At 43.1% G+C, this 13141-nt stretch overlaps 1 protein-coding gene across 1 annotated transcript in view; it reads left to right on the top strand.

Moving 5' to 3' along the window:
* LOC115023606 (ATP-binding cassette sub-family A member 1) overlaps positions 1-13141 on the top strand; it is a 148416-nt gene that overhangs the window by 57253 nt on the left and 78022 nt on the right. The window contains 4 exon segments of the mRNA XM_075074151.1: positions 890-1095; positions 1902-2078; positions 10145-10367; positions 10920-11141. Of these exon segments, the coding sequence (XP_074930252.1) occupies positions 890-1095; positions 1902-2078; positions 10145-10367; positions 10920-11141 (828 nt within the window).

The following is a 13141-nucleotide window of genomic DNA, read 5'->3' as shown; positions in this document are numbered from 1 at the left end:
TGCACCAACAGAACAACTGAATGTGTGCATGTTCCTCTGAATTAGGCCAGGATGGGATTGTGAGCTATCGGTGAAGCCAGTTTCTCAGTCCAGAGTCAGATTGTTGATATCAGACAGCTGAGCTGCTTCTGGCTCGGTGCTAACAGACAAAAGAAAATGCAGAAACAACCTTTCTCAATCTCTCCTGGAAACATGATGGTTGCTAAGGCTTATCGAGACACAGAATAGTGCTGATATTTAAAGAAGAAATCGAGACACGAAAGGCTCCGAAGTCCATTTGTCAATGCAGTAGACTGTGCTGTGTTTCCATGTGAAGGCAGGGATCGTTCTTTTTGTTGCAGAGCATTGTCTTCCACATATTTCACTCAGAACTTGTCCAAACTTCGGACTAACCATCCCACTGTGATCGCCTCGCCACTATGTGCTGAGCAAATGCTGTTGCTGTGATATTTTGTTTACCAGCATAGCTTGATATAGAATAGAGACGGGAGAATCCTGGGGGAGAAATGATAAAACTATTGCAGCACCGGGATGTGTGGACAGCTGTCAGGTGTGACTGCCTCCCAGGATGGCTGGCTCATTATCCTTTCATGAAACTGGGGGACAAGGCTGCAGAACGAGGCTGTATCTCATTTGCTTGTCTCTGCTGAAGCCCAAAACATTTCCCACCCTCTGGCAGCTCCAGATAATTTGGAACTACTCTCTGCGCGGGTTAGTCAATAGCTGAGTGATGCTTTTCGCTAAATATCCATCTGCCATTCTGTCAGGGAGTTCATGTCAGACCCTGCTTCATTCCCTATACTTGATTTATATAAAGGAGTAATGATGCACTGTGATAAGATTATATACAAGTAAGCCATCATTTGTGATGCCTCTGTATTCATGGCAGTGTTTGGAGCTGAATAAGTTCGAGGCGGCCCCCACCGAAAGCCATCTGCTGAGCAGAGCGCAGGAGCTTCTGGAGAATGATACGTACTGGGCCGGTGTCGTCTTTGAGAACCTGCAGCCAAACACCAGCCGCCCCCCCCCTTATGTCAAATACAAAATCCGCATGGACATCGAAGAGGCGGAGCGCTCCAACAAAGTGAAAGAAAAGTATGCAACACCTTTCATACCTAGTAAAATACATCTGCTGTTTGTACTGATAGATTGATACCACGCTCATAACTGGAAATATGATGATTAGCTTAGCATAGCTTAGCATAGCTTAGCATAGCTTAGCATAGCTTAGCATAGAGACTGAAGATGTTGGGCAACAGTTAGTGTAATGCTGGTCACTAAAGCAACAGGATATAAAGTGTTCATCAGTGAGCTTTACACGTGTCGCTTGGCAGATTATTTTTTCTCCATTAGACACAGCTAGGCTAGCCGTTTCCCGCGGCTATCAGCACTCATGCTAAGTTAAGCTAACTGTCTCTGCACTTACAAACCAGACCAGCTGTTTCCCTCTGCTTCCAGTTCTCAGTATTCATGCAAAGCTACGCTCATAACATTCTGGCTTTAGATTTATATATAAACAATAAACTAAATAATACTTCATTGTACAATTATTTGAGAAATATTTTAATAATTTGAATTAAAAAGCATTTGAGTGGTGCTGGCTGTTTTTGTGTCTGTATCACTTTAAAGGTTCTGATATCGTATTTTAATGATATCCGGCTCATATCTTTGCTTCTAAACGCAAAGCACGTTTTACAAAATGTCAAAGCAAACCTTTGAGCCCAAAGATGAAACGCATGTTTCTGTTTCCCCAAAGACCTGATGTTTTTATGTCTTTCAAAGTTTACTGTCCTGAAATGTGACCTCTATAAACCTCCCTGATACTTTGACAGTGTTTCTGACCGTCGTGAGTTTACTTGCCCTTTGCTGAGACAGATCATTGTATGTCTGCTTTTTATAAGGTTATGGTCTCCCGGGGCTCGAGACAACTCCTTTAACGACCTGCGCTATATATGGGGAGGCTTCTCCTACCTGCAGGATATGATGGACCACGGCATTATACGAGCGCAGTGGTCTAACACCCAACCCCTCGGTGTTTTCGCCCAGCAGATGCCGTACCCGTGCTTCGTGGATGACGTGTGAGTACAAACGCTTTTATCTGTCAGCCTCGTGATTAGCGGAAGAGGAAGGAGGTATTACAGCAATATAATTCTGCTCCCTCTGGGGAGTTGCCACTCACTGCCGCCACGTAGTTGAGTTATAGTCTTATCAGTCACTTAAGCCTTTCAGATTTCCCTGCGGAAACTTCTTGATGCTCGCTCATATTTGTCTAGCTTACGCTTTCTTCAATATCTGCGTTGCTCTACTGCTATCGCTAATCACAGATGAAGGGACAAAGGTAGAGAAGTGCTGTAATAATGTCACAGTAATAAAAACTTAACATCGTTGAGGCTAAATTTAATCACGAATCAAAGGTCAGGAGGGAAAAGAAATGAATGAAGGCAGCAAGAACTATTGATTTTAGTCAAACCACAGGAAATTCCTGAATACTTGATGGATGCTGAATTATTTAGGCAACCACCACGAGTCCTTCCTTCCTTGTATTTCTCAGGCATTTCATTCTCGACAAAGTGAGCGCACTTCACAAAGCTCCAGCATGTGCAGAGATTGATAGCAGGACTCCCTCTGTGTTGTGTATGTATCCTTTGATAGCACTGACTCCTATCATGTTACATCATTCACCAAGGGACAGAAATGATGGCGTATCACTCTTAATCTTCTGCAGGCAAAGATTTCCTCAGAGTCTGTGGAAATTACTCCCATCCACACACAACATTATGATCTCCATTAATAAAGGAAAATCCCAGTGATGCCATCAAGAGAAAAGATAATTACCGGGGAGATTTCAGTGCAACAACACAGAACGCCCATTCAGTAGACGCACAATATTCTCTCCCCATGGGAAAATACATTTTCAGGGATCCAATTAAAAACAATATGATGTCCTTTGGATAGAGCAGAGTAGCGCTACGTCAGAGTTTAGATCAACATAAAGAAGCCGAAGCAAGAAGAAGCATCTCTTCATATTGAAGAAGTGGGCTGCTGATGTTGACGTCCAAATCTGAAGGAAACCATGACGTACCGGCTTCATTCATCTATTGCTTCTTTAAATTCACAACGTGGCTTTCAGGTTACACACTGCTGCTGTTTTTTTAAAGCTGGTTTAAGACACATATTTCATGTTTGTTTTAACTGCCTCAGAGGGTGCACTTGGTTTGGCTTGCCAGGCAGTCGGATACTTTCAGAAGGACTAATTGGTGGGTTGTTGAACTAAATATTGCGCCCAGTGGAGATGTTCATCCGAGAGGAGTTTTGGCATTTTGTATAAACTAAAGAAGAGAATTCTTCCCTCCATACATCACTTAGCAGACACAGTGCAGCTGGAAGGAGATACCGTTCTTACCAAACACATTTATTCCAGTACAATAACCGCCAACACGTTGCTACATGTTGCACTAATGCTCAGCACCTTCACACGAGGCATCCTGCTGAAAATGGAGCATTAATGATTTCTTTGCAGTCGTCATTTGCAGTTCATTATTGTGATGCCGTCTCGGTGAAGCTTATTTGCTCATGCCGGTTCCATTTCCTCACTTTCATCTCCCTAACAAAGGATTAATAAGATACATTGGAGCCACAAAGTACTGCAGCACCCTCAGCTCCACCTTCAGCTCCACCATTTAGTCTTTCACCTGCCCAGCCATTTGGGCACTTCTATAAATGATTAAAACTTGAAAACTGCTATTTCATTCATAAATAATTGAGAGTGAAATCACATAAAGGAAAGATGCACTCCAACACAGAGAGGCATGATGGGAAGAACTTAGGGTGTAATTATTGTCCTGTGTAGTGTCGCCAGACAAAGAGAACGTTGTGCAGTCAGATGTTTGCAGTCTGGTGCAGCTCAGCATTACTTAGTATTAAAAAACACAAGTTCTCCACCTGGGACATATGAGATGAATAATATACATTGCATGGACGATCCATGTGTGATGCAAAAGAAAGTTGGAATTGGAGGTACGTTGTTGTAACGTCCTCGATCGTTTTACTATTAAGATTTGACAGCTCAGGAAACTGTGGTTGACTCCAGCTGCTGAGAAGCTCATCTTTGCTTTTTAACTTTCCTCTGTTATCTCACAAACACAATATTTGTGCGTCGCTGATAAACTTCCACTAGCAGGCAGCATATCTGCACTGACCTCCTCACTGATCGGCGTCCTAACATCACACATGCCTCTGAAATCATTTCCTTTGTGCGCTTCTCATTTCCTCCTCACTGACTGCAAAGCTCTCTATGAACCAGCAGCAATCTGGGCCACTTCAAACACGGCTGACCCTGTTGGCATTTCCAGCTCCAGATAGCCAAACTGTATTAGCTTCCACTGTCTTCCTATTCACATTGTGCACGGTGAGATGACGGCGTGGGATAAAGCTTGACCCCTGCAGGGCCTGACAGCACATAAACTGGCTCTTTATCAGCCGGCTCTGCACGCTGCTGAATCAGAGGATCTCTTGTTTAGAAACTGAGGCTGTGCTCCACCTCAGAACAGCTTTCAGTCTCACTTTATGTGAGATCTAAGGCTGCTTTCAGCGACACGTAACGCAGGGGACGGGAGCAAAAGGAACATTCTGTTGACCATGTACAGTAGCTGATTAATGTGTGCACTTGTAGTTCTCACTGGATGAAATGTTTGAGCTTGTTTGGGACATCTAAAGTTTAGAACAAGCTCAACCAGCTGTTTTGTTTCATGTCATGTGAAAAAGTGCAAATATTTAACAGTCCTGCATGCTTTCCAGATATGGTTTATCCATGTGTGTGTGTGTGTGTGTGTGTGTGTGTGTGTGTGAGAGAATAATGTGGACATTGATTTATTTACCAGGATGCTAAATGTTCACAACGCAAAGAGCCAATCAGCAGGTGGATCAGTGCTGAATGTTCAGAGAGAGCAGCTGCAGCTCTCCAACCATCATCATCATCATCATCATCACATGACGCTGATTCAGGATTTCATCTCAAACACTCACAATAAAGTTTCTCCCTTTACAAGCAGAATTACATTTAGATTCTGTTTATTTTACGATACATCTTTAAACTTGAGCTCATATTGTGGTTTGAGGAAAAACAAAACCAAACGGCAGGAACTTATCGAACAGTTTAGAGATGAAACAACAACATTTCTGTGAAACGTTAGAGATACAAACGATGTTGCTGCTGAAGGAACCGCGATCAAACGGGACACAGGTTTCTGCTCTTTATGCCATAACCGCGTGCACATTTCTCCTCAAGCAATCATTTGTAGCAGCAACGAGCACATTGAATAATAAATTCTGCTCCCTTCAATAAGTTGCTCGTTTCCAGCCAGCCGAGGAACTCGACGCTTTGTTTGCTCACATTTCTTTCAGCATAGAAGCCGATCTCTGGGGAGCCTGTGCTCCACTATCTCTCCATTTACCCAGAATAAGTCTTCCAGCTTCCCTAAATTTAGGTCAGGCTGCCAATGTTACTGGAGCCCCGTAACACAGACCTGCAGGGACTTCTATTACTTAAGCACCCTTGATCGATCAGCGAATGTATAATTCAAGAGCATCTGGTGGCAAGGTTGTCAGTGTCAGACACGGCGTGCATGACTGATCTCCCCCCCCCCAGTGCTGCGAGTCACAGAAGGAGTTAACTCACGCAGGCTGTCAGCTGTTACAGAGATGTTCGGGAGATAATACCGGCATTAGTATTCAACCTGATGCCTTCACAACCTCAGGCTTCTTACCTCCCGAGTGAAGGTGCTAATGTACGAGTTAGCGTTATTTGTTGAAGTGCATTGATTTGAAGCTGTTTGAATGTGCGTGCTCAGAGACGCAGTGTAATCTTGTCACAGATTGTGGTTTTAGTTACTCTGAACTTGGAGAAACTCTGTGTCATCCGAGCCCTTCTTGCTGCTTGTGAAGGCCTCGTTTGAAAGTGATCCATCCCACGAGTGCCGGGAAGTGTCCTCGAAAACAAGTCTGCCTCTCTCTCAAGCTCTGGTGTGGCTGAACTTCCTCTGAGCTCTCAGTGGATAAAACTTCATCTCTTCGGGGTGTTCTCGCCTCCAACACTTTCATCAGCAGTCCATTTATTGACTAAACTCTCCGTGCTATTATTTTTGCACCGACTGAAACCTAAAATGAATGTACTTGAAAAAAAATGTTATGTACTTAACAGAAAGTTGTCGCAGTTGGATAATAAAAAGATTAGTTTGAAAGGAAAAACATTTTGCGATTTCAAAATCACCGTATGAATAAAAAACACTTCTGCAGGTCTAACCGGCAATTAAGGGAAGTAGATGTTTGAACTCCGGTGGCTGCGCTTCACCGAGCCTTTTAAAAACAACTTTCTCCATAATTGGTAGTGTATTTGGATCAATCGTTGATGTTAAATATCTTGACTTTGTGCCATGCCTGTAGCTGGACGCTGCATTATATCCTCAGTATTTATAGCCACAAGTGATATGTGAAATCTATACTTTGTCAAAATCTCTTTGATGTCTCTCCTTCACCGTCTAATAAAGCACAGGAAGCACTTTGTTATATTGGGCGAGGAGAAGATATTGACATGGCATTTTGGTGGCATTATGAATCCAGTTTAATATCGCCTCATTGTGTTGTAACAGCATCAAGCCATACATCATCTGGCATGAGGTGCAGCACTAAATGGCTTGATTGAGCTGATGCACCAGGTTTATGAAGGTTAGCTCAGCGTGACAATAAAAAGGCCTCGGAGGCAGCGAGCCCGTGAACACGACTCGGATCGTCTCTCATGCTGAAAACACTTCCAGTATCTGCAAAACGTTTCCTTTTCTTTAACCTGAGCACGTACGGAGTAAGACTGCAACCTTTAAAATAGAGTATGCGTGTAAAAAGTTGATTTCTCTTTTTGTTTTAGGGCCATTATCTTTATTATCAATCCATCCTTGTAACATCTACTGTATGTATGTATGAAAGAGTCTGTCCATGAACTACACATGATGAACTCTGCCAGTGTTCCTGCGCAGTGCTCACCTTCTTGGTTGCTTTCTTCTACACGCAGCTTCACCCAGAGTATTGGAGGCATGCTGCCCATGTTCCTGGTGCTGTCCTTCATGTACACCGTGTGCATGACCATCAAAGGCCTCGTGCTGGAGAAGGAGCTGCGGCTAAAGGAAGTGCTGCGTGTTGTTGGCATTCAAAACGGCCCCCTGTGGTGGGCCCGCTTCACAGAGAACTTTGTTCTGCTCACAGTTCCCTGTGCACTCATAAGTGTCATGGTTAAGGTCAGTAGAAAAGAGTCGCTCAATGGAAAGTATCAAAACACAAAGCGAACAGTGAAAACGTTGCACTCTCACATTATGTCCACAATTAGGAATATTCCCTTTATATGTCTGCATTAAATCTGTTTACTACAGGTAAGTAAAGTAATACATGTAACTCACAGATGTCAGCTGAAAATGAACACATTACAAGTTTTCTGAAATGTGATGTTTAAGCATTGAAATGAGGCGTTATGTAATGTAACTGTACGTGTCATGAACGCTCAACACTGACCGGAGCATGAAAACACATGTTTGCCTTCAGTGTCTCGTCTTCAGCAACAGCTGTAATCATAATCTCATCCGGAAACAAAAATGATAAAGGTGCCACATTACAGTTCAGATCAGAACCAACGAGCATCTGTTCACGCTTTGTGTTTTGGTATTTTTTGCTGTTATTAATCATAATGAGCAAAGAATCAAATCATTATCTGTGATTCTTCCAATCAAACCTCGTTCTAATTCATCAAGCATGCAAACAAAACTGCAATTTGGTCAAATTAAGATCATGGCCGTAGTGTGCTCTTTATTTCCTGTGATTGCATCACCTCTTTTTCTTTCTGTGCCGTGCACACGAGCAAGGCTTCTGTCATTTGAGAAGTGAAAGACTGGGACTGTATTCTTCCATGATTGCAATGGAAGTGTGTCACTGTGTCCACTGGCACACTGTGCACTATGTGCAGATTGAGCTTGTGGGGTAATGAGTGCAAGTGTGGCTCAGATCTCCGTTCAGAGGGCTCCAGTGCACGGAGCTCCTCACAGTTCATGTGTTTTAATACACACGCCTCTGATGTGTATGTAAGATGAATTAACTGCGGGGTTACCTGACACAAATATGACCAAACAAGATTAATATTTGCCGGTTCTTTTCCTGTGCTGACTAAAACAAAAGTTAAAAAAAGTGTTGAGACTCCGGCAGCGTTTGAACTCATGCATAATGTACGCAGGCTGGTGTGAAAGAACAATAGTGAAGACAACCGAAGCCTTTCTCGGCATCGTCGCGCTCAGGATGTAAAATACGCTGCAGTTTCATATACCGAGCCGAGCATCATAAATCACTGCAAGAACTCTGCGACTAAATGCAAAATGGCGACGATGTTGTTCCCAGAAAACGTGACCAGATCTCATTTAGCAAAGCGTATTGTGACGTGTTTCTACACGAGGCTCTAATGAATCAATGATTTAGTGACTGGAGATGATGCACAAAGCCCCCGGGGACGAGGGTGTCGCAGCATTATTATTATTATTATTATTATTATTGGTCTCCTACAGATGGAGCATATCCTTCAACGACTCCTTGTTTCGGAGGCGTTGGTAACGACATAAAAAGGATGCTTATTCGAGATCGGCCTAATCAATTTTTGCAGTTTAATTAGGAAATGCGTCTGGTAAATAAAATCTGATATTTGAACAGCTGGGTGAAATGTAATTTCCCATCAGCCTAATGTGTTTGCGAGCTATCAACAATTTGTAAACATTAACAACAATAAATTGAGTTAGATGAGTGCCTTGGAGGAGCCACTGCAAACACGATGTGTATTCAGATCACAGGCTCGTTCTAAATGATAATTTCACAGCCATTTTCATCGCATTAATAATAATAGCAAATCAAATGGTAATTATCATAAGGCTGTATCTGGATTAGGTGTGACAACAAGCAGGTTTGTCAGCTGCACCTGAGTCCTCTGTCTCTTCAGATAACGTGTTTATTGTTTCCACGCTCCAAAACTTGTTTTTAATAAAAGGCTGATCAGTGCGGATCAATGAGTTCCTCTCAACACGACTGTGTCACTGTGACAGCGGGGTCATCCTCCAAACGCTGTGGTATGTTTGCATTCATCAACATGTGACAACAGTGAGCGTGAGACACACACACGGGATTTCATTTACCTTTTTCATTTATTCATAATAATAATAAACCTTCATACTAGACATGCAGCACAAGGTGCTTTACAACAAGGGGAATATAATGAACATAACATCAGGAATAATGAATAAACGAGTAAATAAGATGAAATAGAATTCATAACACAATACTTCACAAGGTTTCTATTCTCCTCTATATCACTGTCGGAGATTTAATATCTTTAGAGGAAGACGTGTAAAGATTCATCAGAAGGAACTATGAAGTGTGCACTTCTGCATCGTTATATGTTCATTACACTTCATGATATTATATTTGACAGCTATAGTTAGTAGTTACTGGTGTAAAGTGTAATATATTCAACTACCCTTTGTAATTAAAACATTAAAATGCTGCAGACATGTTTTTGTTAAGCGAGTACTTTTACTTTTGAGACCTCGGGAACATTTTGCTGATGATGCGAACGCACTTTAAAAAATAAAAAAGGACTTCTACTGTGGTTTCTCTGCTTCACGTGTTTAGTGAACGTGCAACACTGCTCTCACATGTTTCTTTATCAGCACTATAGTGAGAAGTCTGTCAGTCTGTTTACTACGGGTACTAACAAGACGTGTCTGAACTTCTCCTCTGGAGAAGGAAATAAGAGAATCATCGAGGTGTAAACGCACGCAGAGCGCATTATCGAGACGCTGTGACGAGATGTCAGCCAGTTGGAGATGCAGACTGCATCGTTATGTTATCAATGTTCTCTATATTTACATCGCATGAAATGACCACGTGCTCTACAGAGCGTCTGAGCTTCTTTCACACACACACACATATATATATATATATATATATATATATATATATATATATATATATATATATATATATATATATATATATCCAGGTTATATGGTAACAGCTGCTGTAAACCGGGTCGTTGTCTGTCTGGTCCTGGCTCCTCCACCTTCAGGTTCCTCCGGTCTCTGGCCCGCTCCCTGCCCTTGTACATGACTTTAGCCTGGATCTACTCTGTGGCCATGATTGTTAAGGGCATCGTGGCAGAGAAGGAGGCGAGGCTGAAGGAGACCGTGAGGATCATGGGCCTGAGAGGGAGCATCTATTGGCTGAGCTGGGCCGTGTCCAGCGCGCTCCTCCTTGCCCTCAGCGCGCTCCTCCTCGCTCTTATACTGAAGGTGACGTCTCAATGATTCAACAATGATTGGAGGAGGACCCAGCTCTACTTCTGGACAGTTTTGTTCATCAAGTCTGTTTAAAATAATGTTATGAGGATCCGAAGCACTAGAACAAGATGATTGTGCTCACTAGCAGAGTTGTGCTTGATAATTCATTTAGTCTGTGCACATTTAGCCCCATGAAACTGTTCTCTGTAAGGTTTTTAATCATAATTGTATCCATTACAACGGCACCATTATCCGAACAGTTCAAGTGCCTCTCTGAATTGGGCTCGGGGAACACAGGGTGGAGTAATGTGGGAGACTGGATGGAGTCACGAGCAGCTCAACAGAGAGACGGGTCCTCCTCTCCAGCAGCAGAGAGAAAGAGTTTCACATTAAGTAATAGAATATCTCTCAACTGGGACAAATGTCCAGGTGTGACAGAAATACTGAAACTCTTTTTCTCTGCCTGCTGTGCTGAAAATCTGCTTTAATCCTCATAAATCTCTGTTTCAAAAGAGCTCAAACTTCATGGCATGAAATTGACGTTTCTGTTTGTTCTTCTCTCAGTACGGGAAAGTGCTGCAGTACAGCGACCCCTCGGTGATCTTTGTCTTCCTGCTGGTGTTCTGCCTGGCCACCATCACTCAGTGCTTCTTCATTAGCGTCTTCTTCTCTAAGGCCAACTTAGCGGCGGCGTGCGGTGGCCTCATCTACTTTGTGCTCTACCTGCCGCACCTCCTCTGCTACGCCTGGAGGGACGTCATGGCTTTCCAGGCCAAGGTCGCTGTGGTGAGTCCATCTTTAGCTCTTGCATGATTTTTAATATCTCCCCCTGCTGTTCTCACTGACTGTACTTTGAGTTATGTTTTACTATCACACAGAAGTGTGTGAAAGGAAGTGACCCCCCCCCTCCCAGGGTCTATAATATCTGTAAAGGTTTGTCTTGATCCTCGCTGCACGCTTCTCCTGATAATGAGCTGTGAGGTGGAATCCAAACACAATTTTCATCTTGTCACTTGGTTTCCATTTGTTCTGAGATGTTTTGGCACAAACGTGTAGAACTTTGTTGAACTGGACTTTCTCAAGTGACAGAAACATGAGACGGGACAGATGAGGCAGGAAGTTGAGGATGTCCTCTCAGGGATAAAGATAAATAGTACAGCGCTGCTCAACCTTCAGTGTAGCCTTCCTGCGTGACCTTTATGGCAGTGCGGCTGTCATTTGTCCTCGAGCTTTCTGCAGACAAAGACACAACATCTTGAATCTTCATTGCTGTGCGATATTCTGCTTTTACCAACACACCAGCTGAAAGCACTTTGACTTAGTCCTTTAAAGTTGAGCCATTCTGTTCAGTCCATTTCCTTTTACAGACTACCTGCAGACGATGTAGTTATTGTATATATAATGCCGTGCAAAGCGTATTAAATCTCCACACAAAGTGCGGTCGCTCGGTCCTCCCCCGGCGCTCACATTCCTCTCCCTGCTCCTGCACAACGAGATGGATAGCCCTCTGGTCCTCTAATTAGCATGAGCAATGTTCCTCTGACCAAACCACTATCCAGTTCATCCTCACACTTTATCAGGTGTGTGTGTGTGTGTGTGTGTGTGTGTGTGTGTGTGTGTGTGTGTGTGTGTGTGTGTGTGTGTGTGTGTGTGTGTGTGCGTGCGGAGGTCTCTCTCTCCCAGCTCAGATAAAACTCTGCCGTGCCGAAGCATACAAATTGTCCCCCACATTGTCCTTGATAATGAAGTCTATAATCGGAAACGAATTTCAAAAGATCGCCTGGATTTATTTGAGCCGTTTTTGAGTCGTGTGCTGACGGAGAGCTGAAGGCAGGAAGTGCATCAGAGTGTCGGGTCACAATCCAACACCATCTCCTGCACTTTACACTACTTCTCCCTCTTTTACTTTAGCTTTTAATGAGGCAGAAACACGAGAGCCGCGTCTTCTTTTATGTTGCGAAAACCAGAAATATTTTCAATTAATCTTTCAGGAAATCCTGAGGAAAAATGCAAATTCCTACAAAATCATTTAGAAGTTCTCAGAAATCAATTAATTGATCTCTGCTTGTGTACCATCTGGCCGCTCACTTAAGCACATGGTTTTTGTAATAATGTGACATTTCTAATATACAGTGTACTGCGTGAGAAGAAGAATGACGTGCAACAAAGGCTCTTTGACCAACCAGATGTTTCCCATCACTTAATATATAAATTAAAACAATGACTCCTCACACTGCCCTGCTGATTATTCTCTCTGTATGGAGGAATTGTTTCTCTCGTGTTTGATTTGTCGGACCAGAAGGACAAAAAGCAGAAATCCTGGAGCTGCTCTCCATCTCACTGGAGAAGCTAAAACAAAGCACGCCCTTGTATGTTTCCATCCTACAAGTGACACGTTACAAATGACTCTCTTATTAAAAGAATTGCCAATATCCTGGCAATAAAGATGAATGTGTGATGATGGCAGCTCCTGCCTCCTCTTTCTTTTTCAAAATGTAATTCATTCTGAGAAACACACACAGACTAAAAACTCTTTTGTCTCTGTTGTGGTCCTGTCCGTCACTCCAGCTGTAGTTGTCCAAACAGACTTGGTAGGAAGAGCTGGACGCTGATCACTGCCTCCTAACAAAGCTCTGTGTCTGCAGCTGAGTCTGCACCGTTGACATGTGTTCAATAGAGGGGGCTTGTTTTCTCAAAGCCATATAAGTGGCTCCTGTGGTTCTGTCAGCCGTTCATGGTGAGGTCAAGGATGGGTGCCCGGTCGCCCTGCTGTCACCGCTCATACA

This window comes from Cottoperca gobio, chromosome 18, assembly GCF_900634415.1.
Source record: "Cottoperca gobio chromosome 18, fCotGob3.1, whole genome shotgun sequence".
NCBI lineage: Eukaryota > Metazoa > Chordata > Actinopteri > Perciformes > Bovichtidae > Cottoperca > Cottoperca gobio.
This window is presented reverse-complemented; position numbering and strand designations above follow the sequence as displayed.